Source organism: Bos javanicus, chromosome 11, assembly GCF_032452875.1.
Source record: "Bos javanicus breed banteng chromosome 11, ARS-OSU_banteng_1.0, whole genome shotgun sequence".
In the NCBI taxonomy this organism is placed as follows: domain Eukaryota; kingdom Metazoa; phylum Chordata; class Mammalia; order Artiodactyla; family Bovidae; genus Bos; species Bos javanicus.
Window position 1 is genome coordinate 19,864,923 of NC_083878.1, and position 21,765 is coordinate 19,886,687.

The window sequence follows — 21,765 nt, forward strand, 5'->3', positions numbered from 1 at the left end:
TTTGATTTGAATTCTCATCAGTTCAGTTCAGTCACTCAGCTGTGTCCGACTCTTTGTGACCCCATGGACTGCAGCGCACCAGGCCTCCCTGTCCATTGCCAACTCCCAGAGTTTACCCAAACTCATGTCCATTGAGTCGGTGATACCATCCAACCATCTCATCCTCTGTCGTCCCCTTCTCCTCCAACCTTCAATCTTTCTCAGCATCAGGGTCTTTTCAAATGAGCCAGTTCTTCCCATCAGGTGGCCAAAGTATTGGAGTTTCAGCTTCAACATCAGTTCTTCCAATGAACACTCAGGACTGATTTCCTTTAGGATGGACTGGTTGGATCTCCTTGCAGTCCAAGGGACTCTCAAGAGTCTTCTCCAACACCACAGTTCAAAAGCATCAATTCTTCAGCGCTCAGCTTTCTTCACAGTCCAACTCTCACATCCATACACAACCACTGGAAAAACTATAGCCTTAACTAGATGGACCTTTGTTGGCAAAGCAATGTCTCTGCTTTTTAATATGCTGTCTAGGTTGGTCATAGCTTTCCTTCCAAGGTGTAAGCATCTTTTAATTTCATGGCTGCAGTCACCATCTGCAGTGATTCTGGAGCCCCCAAAAATAAAGTCAGCCACTGTTTCCCCATCTATTTGCCATGAAGTGATGGGACGGGAAGCCATGATCTTTGTTTTCTGAATGTTGAGCTTTAAGCCAACTTTTTCACTCTCCTCTTTCACTTTCATCAAGAGGCTCTTTAGTTCTTCTTCGCTTTCTGCCATAAGGATGGTGTCATCTGCATATCTGAGGTTATTGATATTTCTCCTGGCAATCTTGATTCCAGCTTGTGCTTCTTCCAGCCAGCATTTCTCATGATGTACTCTGCACAGAAGTTAAATAAGCAGGGTGACAATATACAGCCTTGACGTACTCCTTTTCCTATTTGGAACCAGTCTGTTGTTCCATGTTCAGTTCTAACTGTTGCTTCCTGACCTGCATACAGATTTCTCAAGAGGCAGATCAGGTGGTCTGGTATTCTCATCTCTTTCAGAATTTTCCAGTTTATTGTGATCCACACAGTCAAAGGCTTTGGCATAGTCAATCGCTTTTTCAATGATCCAGAGGATGTTGGCAATTTGAACTCTGGTTCCTAACCTTTAATTCCTGTAAAAATTTATCTTGGTGTCAGGTATTAAATGGAGGTCTATGTTAATGCCCCTTTAACTGCTTAGTGAGTTTTCTAAACTCAAATTTCTGAAAAATGATTCCCCTTTATTTCTCTCACCTCCCTTGACATGCACTGAAATGCACCTTGGATCTGTTACTGTGTTTAGTAGTATCTGCTTTCAGTTACTACAGTTTTTCACTTCCCTTTCTCTCTTATTTTTCAGATTTTAAACAATGCTTTTGACTACTTTTTCTCCCTAATGAACTTTAGAAAAACATTATCGGAGTAGAAAGAATCCCAATAAATTTCTTTTCCCCAATAAAATTCTGAGTGGAAAAAATAATTTAATTTGGGTAGTACAAATTATATACTATCAGTCTTTCTTTTTCAGGAATATAATGATACGTTTATTTCACAAAGCCTTTTTCTTAAGCATTACACAAAAATGTTAAATTTTGTTTGTATTTGTATTCATTTAATTTCTTAAGATAATTATCAATAAATACTTTCAATCACTTTTCCCCTAATGGAAATGGTCATGTACTCTTGGTTAGTTTTATGTCCCTCTTGTAATATCAAAAGATCTAACATAGTTTCAATGAGCTCTCCTCTCCCCATATCTTTAAAGTTGCTCTTTCTGGCAGTTCAGTCTTTGGGAATGTTCATACAATACAGGAAAATCTCAATTCCACTGAATTAACCATAGCAGCCTATAACAGTATAGAAACCCAGAAAAGCACATTTGCTCAACAACAGTAAATAACTAGTTAAATCAGTTGAACTCAAAATTATGACCCTGAAGTCATATCTGTAATCACATTAATCTAAAGAAACTTATTCCCTGAGTAATACAATATACTACAATCTTCTAAGACAAAAGTCACAGGTTTTCAGGAGCTAAAAGACTGCACATGAAACTCACACATACAGCCCAAGAACAGAAGATTAAATAAACCACAGAAATGATACATCATTAATCTCCAACTTTCTGCATCAATAAAAAGGAGCATTAATGGACCTAATAGGAAATTTCAAATAATTCACCCATACTGATCAGGGAAGGAATCAGTTGTCTTATACAAAGTAGAAAACAGATTATGACACAAATGTATATTCCATAAAGGACAAAACCAAAAGTTAACATAAACTTAACTGGCAGGTGCTTTCAGTGATTTCTGGATCACAATTGATTTCTTATAACCCTCAAATGAGAAACGATCCCAAAGTACAAGGTGGTTAAAGTTCTGTTTAGTTTCATTTGGAAGCCACTAAGATCAAACAGTGGAAACAGTGTCAGACTTTATTTTTTGGGCTCCAAAATGACTGCAGATGGTGACTGCAGCCATGAAATTAAAAGACGCTTACTCCTTGGAAGGAAAGTTATGACCAACCTAGATAGCATATTCAAAAGCAGAGACATTACTTTGCCAACAAAGGTCCGTCTAGTCAAGGCTATGGTTTTTCCAGTGGTCATGTATGGATGTGAGAGTTGGACTGTGAAGAAGGCTGAGTGCCGAAGAATTGATGCTTTTGAACTGTGGTGTTGGAGAAGACTCTTGAGAGTCCCTTGAACTGCAAGGAGATCCAACCAGTCCATTCTGAAGGAGATCAGCCCTGGGATTTCTTTGGAGGGAATGATGCTAAAGCTGAAACTCCAGTACTTTGGCCACCTCATGCAAAGAGTTGACTCATTGGAAAAGACTCTGATGCTGGGAGGGATTGGGGGCAGGAGGAGAAGGGGACGACAGAGGATGAGATGGCTGGATGGCATCACCGACTCGATGGATGTGAGTCTGAGTGAACTCCGGGAGTTGGTGACGGACAGGGAGGCCTGGCGTGCTGCGATTCATGGGGTCGCAAAGAGTCGGACACGACTGAGCGACTGAACTGAACTGAACTGAAGATCAGACTAATATGTCATATTATTGTTGAGCTAATATTTACTGTGTGATTACTATGTGTTGGGTTAAGCATTTTATAAATATAATCATTTAATATACATGTACACACACACACACAAAACCATGAAATGAGTACTATTTTAAACCTCATTTTCCAGATAAGAAACCAAACACGCACTAGTAAGTGGTAGAGACAAACCCAAATTTGACTCCCAAACTCATGTTTAACTACCAAACCACACTGTTTCTAATGGATTCTTTTCTTTACTTATTCAATTAAGAAACATCTGTTGAGCACCTGCTGTGGACATGATGTTTGACCTCACAGAGACGACAGTTTTATGGTGGATAGTTTCAAGTAAAAGGACAATTACAATCAATATGATGAAAGTTAAAATACAGGTTGTACAGGATACCAGCATCTAACCCCGGCAGAGGAGGTCAGAAAAAGACTTCCTGGAGGTGTAAGCAGAGGATATGGCAGGAGAAGGGTGTTCCAAGGAAAAGAACAGCAGACACAAAGCCCTAGTAATAAGACAGAAGATGGCAGATTGGAGCTTAGGAAGTAATCTGGACTAGTGACTTGCCTTTGGAAACCATAAGCATTTTCTCTAAGTATTCTTGCAGTAATACCTTACATAAATAATCACATATTTCTGTTAGTGGCTCACTGCCAGCAACCAGAAATGTTTGTTGAGTTAGTTGCAGGAAGGTGAAGAGAACAGAAATTACCACGAATTCTTGAATAACTAGGTCTAGTGCATATAAAATTTAGAACACTACTAGGAAGCAGAAGCACAGAGCTTTATTCATTTGACTGTGAAAAAAAAAAAAACTCCATATGTGCACAAATAAGACAGGTTTCTGTTCTTCACTGACTACTAAAGGACGTTAAAGGCATCCTGCTGTATTCATGCTACAAGCTATCAAAGTAGTCCTGGGGCATTGTACCAGCAGCTGAAGTTTAGTTCCACAGGTGAAGGACTACAGTTGGTGATAATAAAAGTAAACAGTAGGGCTGAAAACACTGTCACAACTCCCCAATGAGATGACAGTTCTCCCTCTGAGTCATGTACCATTTTATGCCTTTATTTCAGGACTTAGCGTCATCTATCCTACCAAACAGTAATTTGACATTCACTCACCTTCTCTTTTTCTAGAGCATAAATCACTAGGGGCAGGGAATTTATCCTTTATCTTGATAAGCTCCACAGTAGCGGGCACTGTGATTGAACAGTTTAAGTGTACCACAAATGTCTACTCAACTGCATGGAGTAGTAACAGATAACGGCACTGAGAAAAGGGATAACTGGATTATACTATCTAGCTGTCTGTAATCGGACAAGCAGAAGAAATGAAATCACCAGCATTTTTTTAATATAAGATTTTGAACTGCCATATTAACCTATAATCAGATGTAGACCTTACTGAATTTTTTTTTAATTGGAAGATAATTGTTTTCCAATGTTGTATTGGTCTCTGCCCTACCGAATCTTTGAATTACCAGATGTCTTAAAAATATATTATTTATTACCGGTATGTAGAAAACAATGATATCAAGCTCATACAACAAATTATACAATTTTAAATACTTAGAAAAAATATCTTCAGATTATTACCTATCTGGCCATTTATGCTTGTCAATTTCCATTAAAGTGGAGGTTCCTGATTTGGGCTGCTCACGAGAACCACAAACAGAGCCACAGATGGAGTTCTTATGCAAACTCTGAACCCCCAGGAAGCATGACTTCACTGGTCTAGGAAAGGGTCTGTTAGGCTCCCTGGTTATTCTCAAGTGTAGTTAAGGTTGAAAACCACTGTTACAAACTAAGTCACATTTAAGTTGCACAGAAGTACCCAACCATATACATGGAGCTTGTAAATACTTTTAAAATGTTGACATTAAAAAAAAAAAAAAAAAAGCTGCTCATTAGGAAATGTTCATGAAGGGTAATTAGAAAATTTTCCAGTGTACCTGCTTAAAAGTATTGGATAAGATTTTGTAGGAAAAAGACACAAACACTGAAGTAAAGTCTGCACTGGTCAAAGTACATGTAACCAATTGAAAAACTTATCAAAAATGACTGAATCATGGAAAACTGTGACAAGGAGCTTGGTTTACACTCCAATCTACTTTCACAGTAGGCTGGGATTGAAAACAGTTTTAATAATGCTCTAGCTCAGGTGTAGTCACAGCACAACCTGGAGACAATTCAAATATAGCTTTCTTACTGCACTAAATGGGCTTCCCAGGGGCTCAGTAGTGAAGACTCCGCCTTTCAACACAGGAGATGCAGGTTCAATCCCTGGGTCAGGAAGAAGGAAATGGCAACCCACACCTGGATTCTTGCGTGGAGAATTCCATGGACAGACGGAGCCTGGCAGGCTACAGTCCATGGGGTCAGAGAGAGTCAGACATGACTTAGCAACTAAACAACAACAACTGCACTACACGTTTCAAATCAAAGTCTGGATTAGATAGAAAGAAGACGAGGAAAGCAAACAAGAATTCTGAAAGTGTGGTAGAAATAATACAGGAAAAGACTAAGAAGGTTCAATGAATACAAAATTCTCAAAAGTTGAGGAAATTATATTCTCAAGACCAAGCTTAAATTCCAGCAACAAAACAAAAAGAAAACCACAATAAGGCACATGATATTCAAACCACTGAAAACCAAGAAGAGAAAAATCTAAATGAAGACTGAGAAAAAGACATGTTGCATACAATTCAGATCCAACATTAAGTAATAAAGAGTACTGCAAGTGTTAAACTGCAAGCGTTAAGTAGGTGAGTGGATAAATATAAAAGATCATTTTTCTCGGTTCTAACTTTCTAAAAACCTAATTTACTGTTAAAAGCAAGAATAATAACAACTTACTGAGAGATCTGTAACAAAGGTCAATCCTCATTATTTACAGATTCTGCTTCTGTGGATGTGCCTACTTGCTAAAATTTACTTGAAACCTCAAAATCAATACGCTCTGTGCTTTATCAGTCATTTGCAGACATGCAGAAAAGGTGAAAAATCTGTCACTCTGCATATTTCCAATTGAAACTGAACAAGGTGATGCTTTTGCCTTCTTGTTTCAGCTTTCATAGTGTAAAATGCATGTCCTTTTCATGGTCTATTTAGTGCCATGTGTTTTGGACTTGGGGGCTTTTTGATGGCGACTTCTCTGCTTAAAATGGCTGATGTGCTGTCTGCTGTTCCTAAATGCAAGAAGGCTATAATGTGCCTTATGGAGAAAATGTGTGCTAGATAAGCTCCATTCATGCGTGAGTGACAGGGCTTCTGTACATGAGGTCAATATTAATGAATCAACAATATATACATTAAATAAGGTATTTTTAAGCAGAAACATATACAAAACAAGGTCATGTATTTCCTGGTTGACAAAACTGTATCCTGAATGCTCACAGGGACGTAGCCCTGTGTTTTCCCTGAAGCAATGGTGCAGTATTCACTAATACAATGTTTGAGATCATGTTATAAATACCACAAGTAATGAGACTCAACTGTATGCAGTAATCAAGTATGTGACAACAACAGCACAAATGACGACAGAAAAAAGAAATACACTATTCCAAGGACGCACTGCATCACAGTAGTGATTTACGTCACAGTAGTGCACAGCACAGCACCACGCATTTAAACAGGAGGATACTGTTTAAAGGCAGTTTATGGTAAGATTATGATAAAGCGACAGTTGGCAAATATTTTCTATAAAAGGCCAGAGAGTAATTATTTTAGGTTTGGTGGCCCATACAGTCTCTGTTACAGCTACTTAAGTCCACTGTTGTTCATGAAAGCAGCCATGGGCAAGATACAAATGAACAAGCATGCCATGTTCCCATAAACTTTATTCGTAAAAGAAGATAATGGGGCAGACTTGGCGCAAAGATGTAGTTTGTTGACCGTTGCACTCGAGCAACTGCTAAAAGGAATTTTAGGAGTATAATAAAACAACAGTTAAAAACAAATGGAATTACATAACATACTCAATTTAAAAGAAGGCAGGAAAAAGAGAAAATGATTCAAGACCTAAAGAGAAAAAACAATATATTTAAATTCATTTATACTAAAACTTGTGTTAAACACAAAGTCTAAGCACTTGAAAAGCAGAAATTGACAGAGTAAATTTAAAAAGCATGACCCAACCACATGCACTCTACAAAAAGCCCACATTACACATGAAGGTACAAGAGAGGTTATAAGCAAAAACATGTGAAAAGGTACCACAATGCAAAAACTAAACAAAAAAAAGGCAGGAATGGTTATATTCTACCAAAGTTGACTTCAGAATAGGATATATAACCAGATATAAAGAAGAAAAGTTATACTAAAAAAGGGATCAACGTATCAAAGGATGTAAAAATCTCAAATGTGCTTGCAAATTACAGAGCTTCAAAAAACATGAAGTAAAAATTGATTAAAACTGAAAGGGAAAAAAACTGAAAGGAGAAACAAACAAAACTAAAATTAGAGCTGGGAGATTTTAATACTACTTTCTTAGTACATTACAGAATAAAAAGAAATCCATAAAGATATAGAAAACACGATCAACCACTTGACCTGTTATTTATAGAAAACTCCACTATACAAAAGCAAATACATGTTTTGTAAGCTGCAAATATAACACACAGAATATACTGAAGGACACAGTCCTACACCATAAAACAAATCTCAATAAATATACAGGTTGAAATCATACAAAGTATACTCTTGAGCCAAAACTGAAATAAAAGCTAGAAATCAATACAATAGAAAAATATCTGAAAAACCTCCAAATTCTTCCAAATTAAACAATCAATGGACCAAAGAAGATATCATAAGAGAAATCAGGCAGTTAACTGAATAAAATAAAAATATACCAAAGTCTGTGATACGCAGCTACAGTAGTGGTTGGAGGGAAACTTATACCACCAGATTTATAGCACTTATATTAAAGGGAAAAAGACTAAGCTTCTACCTTAAAAAAACTGAAAAAATAAAGCAAGTTAAACCCCAAAGGAGGGAGAAAAAAGGGGGGAGAAAGACAACAATAGAGAAAAATAATTAAAACCAAGAACTACTTCACTGAAAACAAAGTTGATAAAAACCTGTAGCCAGAAAGAACAAGGACTGAGGAGGGGAATAAACACAGAAATTATAAATATTAGGAATGAAAATGACACCATTACCAGAAATCCTACAGATTTTAAAGGATAATGAGAGAACATAATGGATTTGATAACTTGCATAAAATGAAAATTTTCCTCTAAAGACACAAATTACCAAGGTTCACTCAGAAAGAAGTAGACACTTGAATAGCTCTATGTGCACTGAAGAATAGAAATTGAGTTTAAAACCTCCTCATAAAGAATATTTCAGGCCCAGGTGGCTTCACTGGTGAGCTCTATCAAACACTTCAGAAAGTAATATCAATTTTACACAAATTTCTTCAGAATACAGAAGAGGGAGGGAAATAATTCCAAAATCATTTTGTGAGACCAATAATACCCTGTTAACAAAACCACACAAAGATAATAGAAGAAAAAAACGACAGGTAAATCTTAAGAAAATATAGGTAAACTGAATCAAACAAAGTATAAAAAGGAAAATATATGGTGACCAAGAGAGTTTGTTCCACAAATGCAAGGTTGGTTCAACATTTCCAAGTAAGTCAATGTAACTCATCATATCAACAGAGAAAAATACATAGATGGAGAAAAAGTACTTGATAAAATTCACAATCATTTGAGATAAAAGTTTTAGCCAACTAGGAACAGGAACTTCCTCAACCTGATGAAAAACATCTAAAAAACTTTATTTCACACCTAATGACAAAAGACTGAATGCTTTCCTTTTAATATTGGGAACAAGGCACAAACGTCCTCTCATCACTTCTATTCCATATTGTACTACAGGTTTAGCCTCCAGTACAAAACAAGAAATGAAATATTGGAAGATGAGACATAAAACTGCATTTGCAAAAGACAAGATCATCTATGTAGAGAACCCTAAAGAAACTTAAAAGTTACTAGAACTAGTTTAGCAAGACTGCAGGATAGTGTGATGTACAAAAAAAATTATATTTCTAAATGCTAAAATGAAAAATCAGAAATTAGAAAATTTAAAAACCTCATTTAAAACTGCATCAGAAACATGAAACACAGGTAATAAATAATGTACACAATTCTGGTGGGCTTTTTGATATAAACCACAAAGCTGATTTTAACATTTATATGAAAATGCAAAGGATGTTAATCGGGCTAAACAGTTTTGAAAAAAAGGACAAAGTTGGAGGACTTTACACACCTGACATCATATCGTCATAAAACCAGAGAATTCAAGACAATGTGGAATTAGTTTAAGGATATCCCTCAGGGGGAAGATCCCCTGGGGAAGGAAATGGCAACTCACTCCAGTATTCTTGCCAGGAGAATCCCACGGACAGTGGAGCCTAGCGGCTACAGTCCATGGGATCACGAGAGTTGAGCATACTGAAGCAGCTTAGGACAGACGCAGTTTAAGGATACACACATATGTTGACAAAACAAAACAGTATGACTGTGTCCTTACAAAAGGGAAAAATTTGTAGACACAGTCAGATACTTGTAAATAGAAAACGAAGTGAAGACACAGAGAGAACATGACACACAAGCCTTGGCTTCGCTGGTGGCTCAGCTGGTAAAGAGCCTGCACGCATGTGGGAGACCTGGGTTCCATCCCTGGGATGGGAAGATCCCCTGGAGAAGGGAAAGGCACCCACTCCAGTATTTTGGCCTAGAGAATTCTCCAGTCCATTGCAAAGAGTCAGCCACGATTGATCATCTTTCACTTTCACCAGAAGCTGGGAGAGAGGCATGGAACAGATTCTTGCTCAGTCTTCAGAAGGAACCAACTCTACTGATCCTCCGATTACATGTCTAGCCTCAAGAACTGTCAGAAAATAAACTTCTGTTGTTTAAATTATGTAGCTGTGGTACTTTCATATAGCAGCTCCACGAAACTAATAGATCACCGATAAAAAGAGCTAAAATTAGGGCTTCCTTGGTGGCTCAGTAGTAAAAAGTCTACCTGCCAATGCAGGAGACATGGGATCAATCCCCGATCCGGGAAGATCCCACATGCCACACAGCAACTAAGTCTGTGCGTCAAAACTGCTGAGCATGTGCCCTAGAGCCCACGTGCCACAACTACATGTGCCCTAGAGCCCACGTGCCACAACTACATGTGCCCTAGAGCCCATGTGCCACAACTACATGTGCCCTAGAGCCCGTGCTCCGCAACAAGAGAAGCCACCTCAGCAAGAAGCTCACGCACTGCAGTTAGACAGTAGCCTCCGCTCGCTGCAACTGGAGAAAAACACCCACACAGCAACAGAGACCTAGCACAGCCAAAAAATACATGTAAAAAAAGACCTAAAATTATGAAACTTCTAGAAGAAAACATAGGACAAAATCTTATTTTCATTTAGGCAAATATGTTTTTCATATGAAACAAAAGCACCATCCATAAAGGAAAAAATTTATTGTACTTCATTAAAATTAGAAACTTTGGCTCTCCAAATAACATTGTTAAGAGTGACAAATAAGAGTATGGTATAATTAAAAGTATTTAACTTATATCAGATAAAATAGAATTAAAGCCAAAAACTAAAGTGGTCAATTCAACAAGAGGATATACATTTGTAAATATGCACCCAAACAGAGATACCTCAATATATAAGCAAACATTTTAAAAAACTGAAGGGAGAAATAGACAGCAATACACTAATAACAGGGGGCTTCAGTATCTCACTGTTGGACTTCCCTGGTGGTCCAGTGGTTAAGAACCTGCCTGCCCATGCAGGGAACATGGCTTCAACCCCTGGTCTGGGAAGATTCCACATGCCATGGGGCCAATAAGCCAGAGCACCACAACTACTGACGCCTGCATGCCTGGAGTCCCTGCTCTGCAACAAGAGACCTCACCACAACGAGAAGCCCTCACACCACAGCAGAGAGTACCCCCACTTGCTGCAACTAGAGAAAGCCCGCATACAGCAATCAAGACCCAACTCGGCCATAAATAAAAAAAAAAAAAACCCACTGTCAATAATGGATAGATAATCCAGATGGAAAATCAGTAAGGAATACTGAATTTAGGCTACAAATACACTTAATGAAAATTTACAGAACATTTCATGCAAAAGCAGCAGAATGTATATTCTTTTCAAGCACACAGAGAACACTCCCCAGGGTGGATCAGATGTTACAGCACAAAACAAATCTTAATAAATTTAAGAACAGTGAATCATATCAAGCCATCTTTTCTGACCACAACAGTGTGAAACTACAAATCAATCAGAAGGGAAAAACACTGGAAAATTCACAAATACGTGAAGATTAAACAACATACAACTGAATAGCCAACAAGTCAAAGTGAAATCAACAGAGAAACAAAAAAATATCGAGACAAATAATGGAAACACAATATACTCAAATTTATGGGATGCAGCAAAAGCAGTTCCAAGAGGGAAGTTCATAGCAATAAACACCTACGCTGAGAAAAGAAAGATCTCAAATAAAGAACCTAACTTTATATCTCAAGCAACTATAAAAAGAAGTAGTAGTAGTAGAAGGAGGGAAATAAAGATCATAGCGGAAATAAATGAAATAGAAACTAGAAAGACAACAGAAAACAAATCAATAAAGCTAAGAGCTGGGTTTTTAAATAGATAAAATAGAGAAGCCGTTATACAGACTTAACAAGAAAAAAGAGAAGTTTCAAATACAATTACAAATGAAAAAGAAGAAATTACAACTGATACCACATAAATACAAAGGATAAGAGGCTACGATGAACAATTACACACCAACAAACTGGACATTTAGAAGTGGATAGATTCCTAGAGATGTGCAACCTACCAATCTTGAATCATAAAGGAGTAGAAAATCTGAACAGATCACTTAATAGTAAGGAGGTTACATCAGTAATCAAAAACCTCTCAACAAACAAAAGATAAGAACCAGAGGGCTTTAATGGTGAATTCTACCAAATGTTTAAATAAGAATAACAATCCTTTTCAAATTCTTCTGAAAAACAGAAGTGGGGGGAATACTTTCAAATTCATTTTATGAAACCACCATCATTATCCTGATAATAAAGCCAGATAAGGACACTACAAGAAAATTACAGCCTAGTATCCCTGATGAACACAAACACAAATACCCTCAACAAGATATCAGCAAACTGAGTTCATTAAAAGCATCATACTCTCTTGGTGAGGGTGAAATAGGAGAGCAAAAATGGCTAGCTTAAAACTCAATATTCAAAGAACTAAGATTATGGCATCCAGTCCCATCACTTCATGGCAAATAGACGGGGGAAAAAAATGGAAACAGTGACAGACTTTATTTTCTTGGGTTCCAAAATCACTGCAGACTGTGACTGTAGCCATGAAATTAAAAGACGCTTGCTCCTTGGAAGAAAAGCTATGACCAACCTAGACAGCATATTACAAAGCAGAGACATCACTTTGTCAATAAAGGTTTGTATAGTCAAAGCTATGGTTTTTCCAGTAGTCACGTATGGATGTGAGAGTTGGACCATAAAGAAGGCTGAGCACTGAAGAATTGATGCTTTTGAACTATGGTGTTGGAGAAGACTCTTGAGAGTCCCCTGGACAGCAAGGAGATCAAACCAGTCAATCCTAAAGGAAATTAACCCTGAACATTCATTCAAAGCACTGATACTGAAGCTTCAATACTTTGGCCACCTGATGCAAACAGCTGACTCATTAAGACCTTGATGCTGTGAAAGACTGAAGGCAGGCGAAGCAGGTGACAGAGGATGAGATGGTTGGATGGCATCGCTGATTCAATGGACACGAGTTTGAACAAACTCCAGGGGACAGTGAAAGACAGGGAAGCCTGGCGTGCTACAGTCTATGAGGCTGCAAAGAGTCAGGCATGACTCGGCAACTGAACAACAAGAACAAACAATCAAGTGGCATTTATTCCAGGGATGAAAGGATTTTTTCAACACACCACATTAACAAAATGCAGCATCCATTCACGATAACACCTCTTAACAAAGTGACTGTAGAAGGGATGTACCTCAACATAATAAAGACCATATATTATCAGCCCACAGCTAACATCATATTCAATGTTGAAAGGGTGAAAACTTCTAAGATCAGGAACAAGACAGGACGTCCACTCTTACTACTTTTATTCACCATAGTATTTACTGGAAGTCCTAGTCAGAGCAGTTACACAACAGAAAAAAGGCATACAAATCAGAAAGGAAGAAGCAAACTGTACATGTGCAGATGAAATGACACTATATACACAAAATCATAAAGGCTCCACCAAAAAACCTGTTGGGATTAACTGAAAACTTCAGTAAAGGTGCAGGATACAAAGTCAATATACAAAAATCAATTACATTTCTATTAATATACACTAATAACAAATCATTGGAAAGAGAACAATTTTATGTGCCATGCATCAAAATCCAACTGCAGAAGACATAAATAAAAGGAAAGATCTCTATGTTCATGAGCTAGAAGAATTAATATTGTTAAGATGTTCATACTACCCAAAATGATCTACAGATTCAATGTAATTCCTATCAAAATTCCAATGGTATTTTTCACGAAAAAAAAATCTTAAAATTTGTATAGAATCACAAAAGATTCTAAATAGCCAAAGCAATCTTAAGAAGAACAAAGGTGGAGGTATCATGCCTCTGATTTCAAACTATACTTCAAAGTCACAATACTGGCATAAAAATGGACATGTTAAGTGAATGAAAAAGAACAGAACCCAGACATAAACCCATCATGTATGGTCAATTAATTTATAACAAAGGAGCCAAGAATAAACAAAGGAAAAGGGCAGTCTCTTTGATAAATGGTGCTGGGAAAACTGAACAACCACATGCAGAAGAATCAAACTTAAGTCCAGTCCTACACTATACAAAAAATCAACTGAAAATGGAATGCAGACTTGAACACAAGACCTGAAACCATAAAACTCCTAGAAGAAAACATAGGAGGGTAAACTCCTTCACACTGATCCTAGCAATGATTTTTTGCTTTTGACATGAGCAGCAAAAGCAAAAATAAACAACTGTGATTAAATCAAACTAAAAGCTTCTCTATAGCAAAGGAAACCATTAAAAAATGAACTGGAGAAAATATTTGCAGATCTTATATCTGATAAAGGATTAATATCCAAATCATATAAAGAACTCATAACACACTATCAAAAGAAAACAACAACTAGCCCTACCTATCAATTAAGAGTAAAAAATGGGCAGAGGAACTTAATATCCATTTTTCCAAAAAAGATATACAAATGGCCAACAAGTAAATGAAGAAGTGTTCCATCAATAACCAACAGGGAAATGCAAATCAAAACCACAGTGAGGTTGTCATCTCCCACCTGTTAGAACTGCTATTGTCAAAAGGGTAACAACACATACTGACAAGGATGTGGAGAAATGGGAACCCTGGTGCACTGTCAGTGGGAATGTAAATTGGTACAGGCACTATCCAACAATACAGAGGCTCCTCAACAAATTAAAAATAGAATTACCATGAGATCCAACAATTCCACTTCTAGTATAAAGTCAAAGGATATGAAATTACTATCTTGAATGAAATCTGCACCCTCATGTCAGTGCATCATTATTTACAATAGCCAAGACATGGAAACAACCTCTATCTCCACTGATAGATGAATGGATACAGAAAATGTGATGTGTATATACAAAGAGAGACAATGATATATTATTCAGCCATAAAAGGAAGGAAATCCTACTATTTGCAATAATATGGATGGATCTTGAAGGCATTATGATAAGTGAGATAAGTCAAACAGAGAAAGACAAATACCATATGATTTCACTTACATCTGGAATCCACAAAAACCAGAGCTGGTGATTATTAGAGCCAAGGGGTCAAAGGTGGGGAAATGGATACAGTGGTCAAAGGGTACCAATTTCTTATTATAACATAAATAAGTTCTGGCAATATAACGTACAACATGGTGACTGCAGTTAACAATATTTTCTATCTGAAAGCTGTTAAGAGAATGGATCTTACAAGTTCTCATCACAAGAAAAAAAAAAACTATGTGTTTTTTCCTGGTTCACAGCACCAGAAATTGCTGTGGGGATTAAGTAGAAAGTGTGCATGAAGCTCTTGATGTAGAGCAGGCACAAAATAAATGTTGTCAATTATAGTCTTCCTCTTTTCCGCTCCCGTATCATTGCTTACCCTGATTCTTTTGCCTTGGTATATACTCCTTCCCTCCCATATTGCTGAAAGGTTATTAATTCTTCAAGTATCAGATGAAATGCTACATTTCATATGAAGCCTTTCACATCTTTTTATCAACCTGAGAAGAGCACTTTTTATCTTAGCTTCACGTTTTACTTTTCATATTTTACTGTGGTAAATGTTTCCCTTACCAAACTATAAGCTTTTGGAGGGAAGGGACAAGATATGGTTAATCTACTCCCTAAAATTTACCAGTCCTCTATCTTTAGAAGGTTTAATACATAAATTTACTAAGCACAGAAATAAGAAAAACAAGTATGCCCATCAGAGTTTGGGGCGTTAACCTGGAGTTGTGCATGTGCAGGTAGTGAAGTAAGTCATTAGCAAGCAAGAATCCAAGACAAGAGAGAAGATGAAAAGAAGAGAACTTCTGACGTGGTTTTTCCATCTCTCAGATAAGTTAGGGATCCATGAAACCTCTCTATAGAACCCCAGAAACTGAGCTGTCTCCCTTAAGATTTCTTTTCAGTTGGGACTTGAGTACGTTGTTCCTTGATACTCCATTCTCTGTCTCTAGAGTAAAGACCTAAATTTAGATTAAATGATTCAGAATTTCACAGTTGAAATTACATATTAGATAACACTCCAACTCAATCATTTGACAGATATGGAAATGTAATCCACAGAAGTTAAACTATGCAAAGTTATACAGTTAATAAACAACAGATCTGGGGAATTCCCTGGTGGTTTTTGGGTCAGAACTCTGTGTTCTCAATGCTGAGGTCCTGGGTTCAATCCCTGGTTGAGGATCTAACATCTGGTAATCGTGTGGGGTAGCCAAAACAAACATACAAACAAACCCACTAAAGCTGACCCATTTACAAGCTCAGTACTCTTTTTCACTATACTTAAACAGTTAGAATTCTAGCATATGTCAAAATGAGTGTATAATATGACCATGAGACATATATGCTATATATTTTTGCCAAATACATCCCCATATTACCACAATACTGATTCAAATTCAGTCCACCATGGTATTCATTTTATGCTGGCTATCTCTGAAATTAATAATTCTATTTTATATTTGCATGAAGTTTACCCTGAGTTATCTTTTATTGAGCTGTATCTTGTCTATTTCTTTGGTGTCACTAGAATTTTTCATGGATTATAATTTCCCAAGCACTTGACCAATCTGACCCAATTCTCATATCTATATTAATGAAGGAGCAACATTAACCCTATATAATCCTGTAGATAATCAGTATGCCTCTGTAGAAATAAAACAACTAAGTAAAGTTTCCAAAGGTCAAAAACTCAGTAATAAAAACTCTACCAAAACATTAGTTATGATTTCTAGAGGGCTCAAAAAAAGAGAAATAATAAAAGTTACAAACTATATTTAAGTCAAAAACCTTTAAGTTAAAAGCCAGCAAAAATATTTATTAAAATCTCTGTTAACATTTGATGAAAGGGAAACTAAAAGCAAAGACACTTAAAGACATATAGATGGTCTACAGATCTACACAAAGATATCTAACCTTACTTTAGGCCACATTTAAATAGATGTCACTGTTAACACAGAGGAGATACGGGTCATTTTTACAAACCACATAACATTTTTTGACTGTTAATTACTTCTACATTAGAAGATAAGGACAAACCACATGAAGCATAAGGAACTGAAACAAAAACAGTAAGAGGAGGAGCATGAACCCAAATATATTAATCTTACTGATAGAATTTTTAAAACATGAAGTATACTAATTTGTTTGAAACATAGGCTTGGTCCATTAAAAAGAAAGTCATACCAATTCATACTACTTATATGCAGAGTTTTATGATAAAATGTAGAACATACCAGCTCATCCATCAAATCAAGAATAGTAAAGAAATTCAGCTAAGAGTCCTTAAAAAATGGCAGGGTATGGGGCAGAGGATGAGGGGATGAAAGAAAATAAAATCACCCTCAATTTTTAAATGTTCATGTATTTTGATATATATTAAAAACTCGTTTACCTAATTTTTAAGAGACAGAGTGTGGTCCTCCGGCAGTTTAAGTGAAATCAGGATCAAAAGGGAATGAAGAGGGTGTACAAAAGGGCGGCACACAGGGCCCCTGGGAAGGAGAGGTGTGGACCTGGACTCCGCTGCCTGGATGGCTGGGCCCCATCCTCTCGGTAAGTACCCTTGATGCCTTTTTTGTGCCTCCTATTAATACCTGCTGACTTTTCTCTGAAAACAAGTGAGATTGCTTAAGTCCTCTTGGCTTTACACTGCTTCTCCTGCTCTTAAAGAGACAAACTGAATTAGTATTTTAAAGCTTGGATATAGTCTCCAGCTATTAGACTCTGACATTTCAGACTATAAGCTTTTAGTCTATTAGGACTCTCTCCCAAATGGTCAGAATTAGGATATAAACACCTGATTCATCCATATGAGTTCACTCATTGTTGCATGCATAATTTATAGAAAAGCAGCAGAAACAATATTAATTAGAAAAACTGTTGACATAAATAGCATGCACAGTACCTTTTGATAAACAATGGAGCAGACAAGGTCCTTGACAGCAGATAAAGATAGTTCCTGGGCTTCGATGGTAATGCTCTCCCGTGTAAGGCCAATCTGCAGCAGAAATGAGACTGTATGCACTGAGCCTCTGGAGTTCGTGAGCGACGGTGCACTGAAGCTTCCATTAGAGAGTCGCGAAGAGAGTCCTGTTTTAGGACTTGAACACGGAGAAGGAGCTGGAAGCACAGCAGGAAGAGTGGCAGGTATTACAGACTTCTGAGCTGATGGAGGAGAATTGTTTGCAGACATCTGCCTTTCTTTAATCTTTTAAAACAGTTGTCAATTCTTTTTCAATGGTTATGAAGAGGCCTTAAAATCACAGCGGTAAAAAAATGACTGTAGTTTTGGATTTAGTTGAAAGCTTCTTTATTTCCTCTTTTAAGCCACTCATGCTGATGATGGCAAGTTCTACAACTGTGAGTTGACTATACCAAAGGTCCCACTTCCCTTAATATCAGTCCCATCAAAAAAGTCTTGTTGTTAGGACCACAACCAGGGTTTTGGGAAGGATTTAACATCACTGAATTATCCTCATCAGAAAAGAGTTGGCATTGTTTATCTACTAAACATCTTCACCTATTTTCTTTTAAGTCTACTCTTGTTTCTCTCTTTTAATTTCAGAAAATACATAATGAATAAGAGTTGTTTTTCTGTCAAATAAAATCCTCCTAGTTTAAAAATTAAAAAGTGTTTAGGATTAATCTATTCAGTTCGTATCCTTTGGTTCATTGATCTAATGGGACACTTTCTCAAATGTCCACACCTTATATCACCTTCTCACATGTCCTCATTTTCATTTTGAAGGAGTAAATTTTTCCAAGATTAAGCACAAAGCTTTTTAAAATAGAACAGGTATGTTCCACTTGATAAACGCGTCCATTGAGAAAGGTTGATGCTTTCTGAAATGTAGGTAGCCTGGAAGAAATTTTTTAAAAACTTTTAGTATTTTATACTCACTTAACGTTATTTTTAAATTGCAAGAATCTTTATGCTTTCTTTAAATAAGTTTTGGTTGTATGTTTATAATTCACCAATAAATTTTAATGGGCAGCCATTTTATTGGGGCCTAGTTATCACAGCCCATAATTTCAGGGACAGTCTCCTGCTCAAAAAACAAAACAGAAACAAAACAGACTCCTGACATTCCTCACTAACACTTGAAACTTAAGGAAGGTCAAAACACTTTATTCCACAAACAACTGAGTTATGAGAAAAACAGAAGGGACAAAAAGAAAAGTAAAACCGATATTGTCATAGAAATAACATAAGTACCACTCGGTTGTACAAAAGATATATAATACTGCCCTAATGTAAATAAGAGTATTCTTCTTTGTATTAAAAGTTTAAATCTAGACAGAAAACTAAAAAAGCATATACTAAACAGTTATATGGCACACAAATAAGTGTAAAAGACATAATTAAGACAGGAAGATCGGAAAAAGTGATCTTGTCACAAAAAAATTTCTAAAAGTAAAAAGGACACTAAGCACGGTTATATTTATCACAGTTTTTCATAAAGACAGTTCAAAAACTAAAAGCATGACCTCATGGCTAAGTGAAATGGCTCAAAAAGAGATGGATATTTCCATTTAGGTTCCATCACATACCTGTAAACAATCCTAATAACAACAAAGAGTGAAGCACTCCGAGCAGCTGTAGAATGGCTCTCTGGACAGTGGTTAATAGGACTAAATAAATTAGGATGAACATAACATAAGATCAAAAACATACAGATATAGTATTAGGAATGAGAAAGTTCAGGAAAACTAAGTCTTAAGAAAAAAGTGCCTAAAGATAACAAAAGCTTTTAGAACTACATTCAGATAAACAATTTGTAACTCATCTTACATTGTACAGCACTTAACATCTTATAAACGTTTATACACTTTATCTCATGGTATCTCTTTCGAACTTGACAACGCAAATACTACTTTATTATTTTTGCAGATGAGACAACTGAAGAACTAGCAGATAAAGTAACCTGCCCAGCATCACATGGTTATTAAGAGGTGGAGTAGGAATTAGGACCTACTAGGTAGGCAAGTTTCATACTTTCCGACCCAGTGGTATCTCCACAATAACATACTATTTCTCAAAGAGAACAAGGAACTGAGAGAATCACTGCTCAGTGAGGATGTTGTTAAGGTTGAAAGAGCACAGAGAAAAGGCAGAATTGCTCAACTTGTGCTTTGCTTACCTTCTCTCAGTTTTTAAACTAAAACTGTAAAAGAGCACTGAGAACTGAAACTTGAGCCTGGTGAATAAGAGAGACTAAAAGATCTTTGAGAATACAAGTCTTCAGGTCCAGATACAATCTACTCCATATTGCAAAATCAGTAAGTGCAATCACAAATCTGACTCTTACCTTCCTCAAGAAAGAACTCAGAGAGAAATAATCATGGACTGGAGATGGAGCAGAGCTGTTTCAAGTTTTCTGGGCTAGAGGAATAGGGAAGCAATTTCAGAAACTACAGAATATAACCTTAATATTAACCTTCAGTCACACGTGAAAACAGATTATGAAAGCAAATGGTTTCTGAATACTCAGAAAAGCATATTATGATCACTAGAGGTGAGCTTGAATTCAAACAGAATAACGCCAAATCAACTATATTTACATCTTTGAAAAATGTGATTATTAGCCTTTTTAGAAGGAGAAAATAATAACTTACAGTAATTGAGTTCTTTCTGCCAGACACTGTTCTAAGCATTCCATATGTTTCCTCATTTAATCCTCACAACAATTCACTTTATAGTTGAGAAAACTGGCCTAGATACGAAAGTACTTGTCCAAGATTACACATTTAGCAAAGCCAGAAAAAAATTAAGTGTATTCTGGCTGAAACAATATTCAAGATGCTATTCCAGTAAAGAAGTTGCTTAAGTATAAGCTGGATGTTAGGGTAGTTTGCTACTCTTTATCAACTTAAAGAAACCTTTAGGAGAGTGCCTTAGAACTCTGGCCTTGATCCTGTATTATTTTTGATTATTTATAAGATTATAAAGACATGGAAAACATGCTTATAAAATCCTCAGATTGTACAGTCTGAGAGAAATAAACTAAAATTCAAGTGAACTATAACAATGACAAGTGTAAAGCTCTGCATTTCAAAAGTTAAATGTGCAATACTGAAATGGAGAAATGCTGACTTAGAACCTGTTCATTAGAGGAGTTATCAACCCAAGAGTTTAACAGCAGCTGCTATTAATAATATGGGTGACTAAAAGAACTAACATAAACCCAAATCCCAGGGACACTGAGAACACATCAGCATCAATCAGAATACTGGTTGCTAATCAGGCTACATTACCACAGTTACATTTTAACGGTTACATTACCACGGTTAACTTTTTTAAAGGCTGTATTGATTTTCAAAAACAATAGAGTATATATCCAGATTAAGGTGAAGACAATGTCATGTGACAAATTATGCATAACAAAAATGAATAAAATGATGGTCTTCAAATATCTGAAAAGGTGTTAAGAGAATAACTGTTTTTTCCCCTATTTTTAAATGGATGATTTATTTATTTCTTGTTCTTGGTGACAATATATTCACTTATGAAGTATTATCCCTACTTACACCACACGCCCAAGAAGCTGAGTTGATGGACAACTTGTGGACACAGAGCAAACGTAAGATTAAGGAATTAACAGAATAATTGGTTTATTCAGTATCACTGCAGACGGCAGAAATAGAATGAAGACAACAGCACTATTTACTTACCCTACAGGATGTTACTGAGGACTGCGCGACTGTATGTACAGCACACTTCTGGCTTATCGGAGTGCTCAGTAAGTTTTAGCAATTTTCATAGTAATTAAGAGTAAAGAATTAATAATTAAGCTCCCACTTTACATTAAACTCTGCAATTAAGATATA

General features: G+C 36.5%; 1 protein-coding gene across 4 annotated transcripts in view; it reads right to left on the reverse strand.

Annotated features, from left to right (window-relative positions):
* The window catches only part of PRKD3 (protein kinase D3), an 86,968-nt gene that overhangs the window by 60,847 nt on the left and 4,356 nt on the right, over nucleotides 1-21,765 (reverse strand). For 2 of the 4 annotated variants that reach the window (XM_061432085.1, XM_061432086.1), the window contains exon 2: nucleotides 17,843-18,796. The exons of 1 other annotated variant lie outside the window; for it this stretch is intronic. In XM_061432085.1, the coding sequence (XP_061288069.1) occupies nucleotides 17,843-18,130 (288 nt within the window). In that variant the 5' untranslated portion in view covers nucleotides 18,131-18,796. Of the gene's footprint in view, nucleotides 1-17,842; nucleotides 18,797-20,246; nucleotides 20,321-21,765 lie in introns of all 4 variants that reach the window. One more of the 4 variants, XM_061432084.1, reaches the window with a different exon arrangement.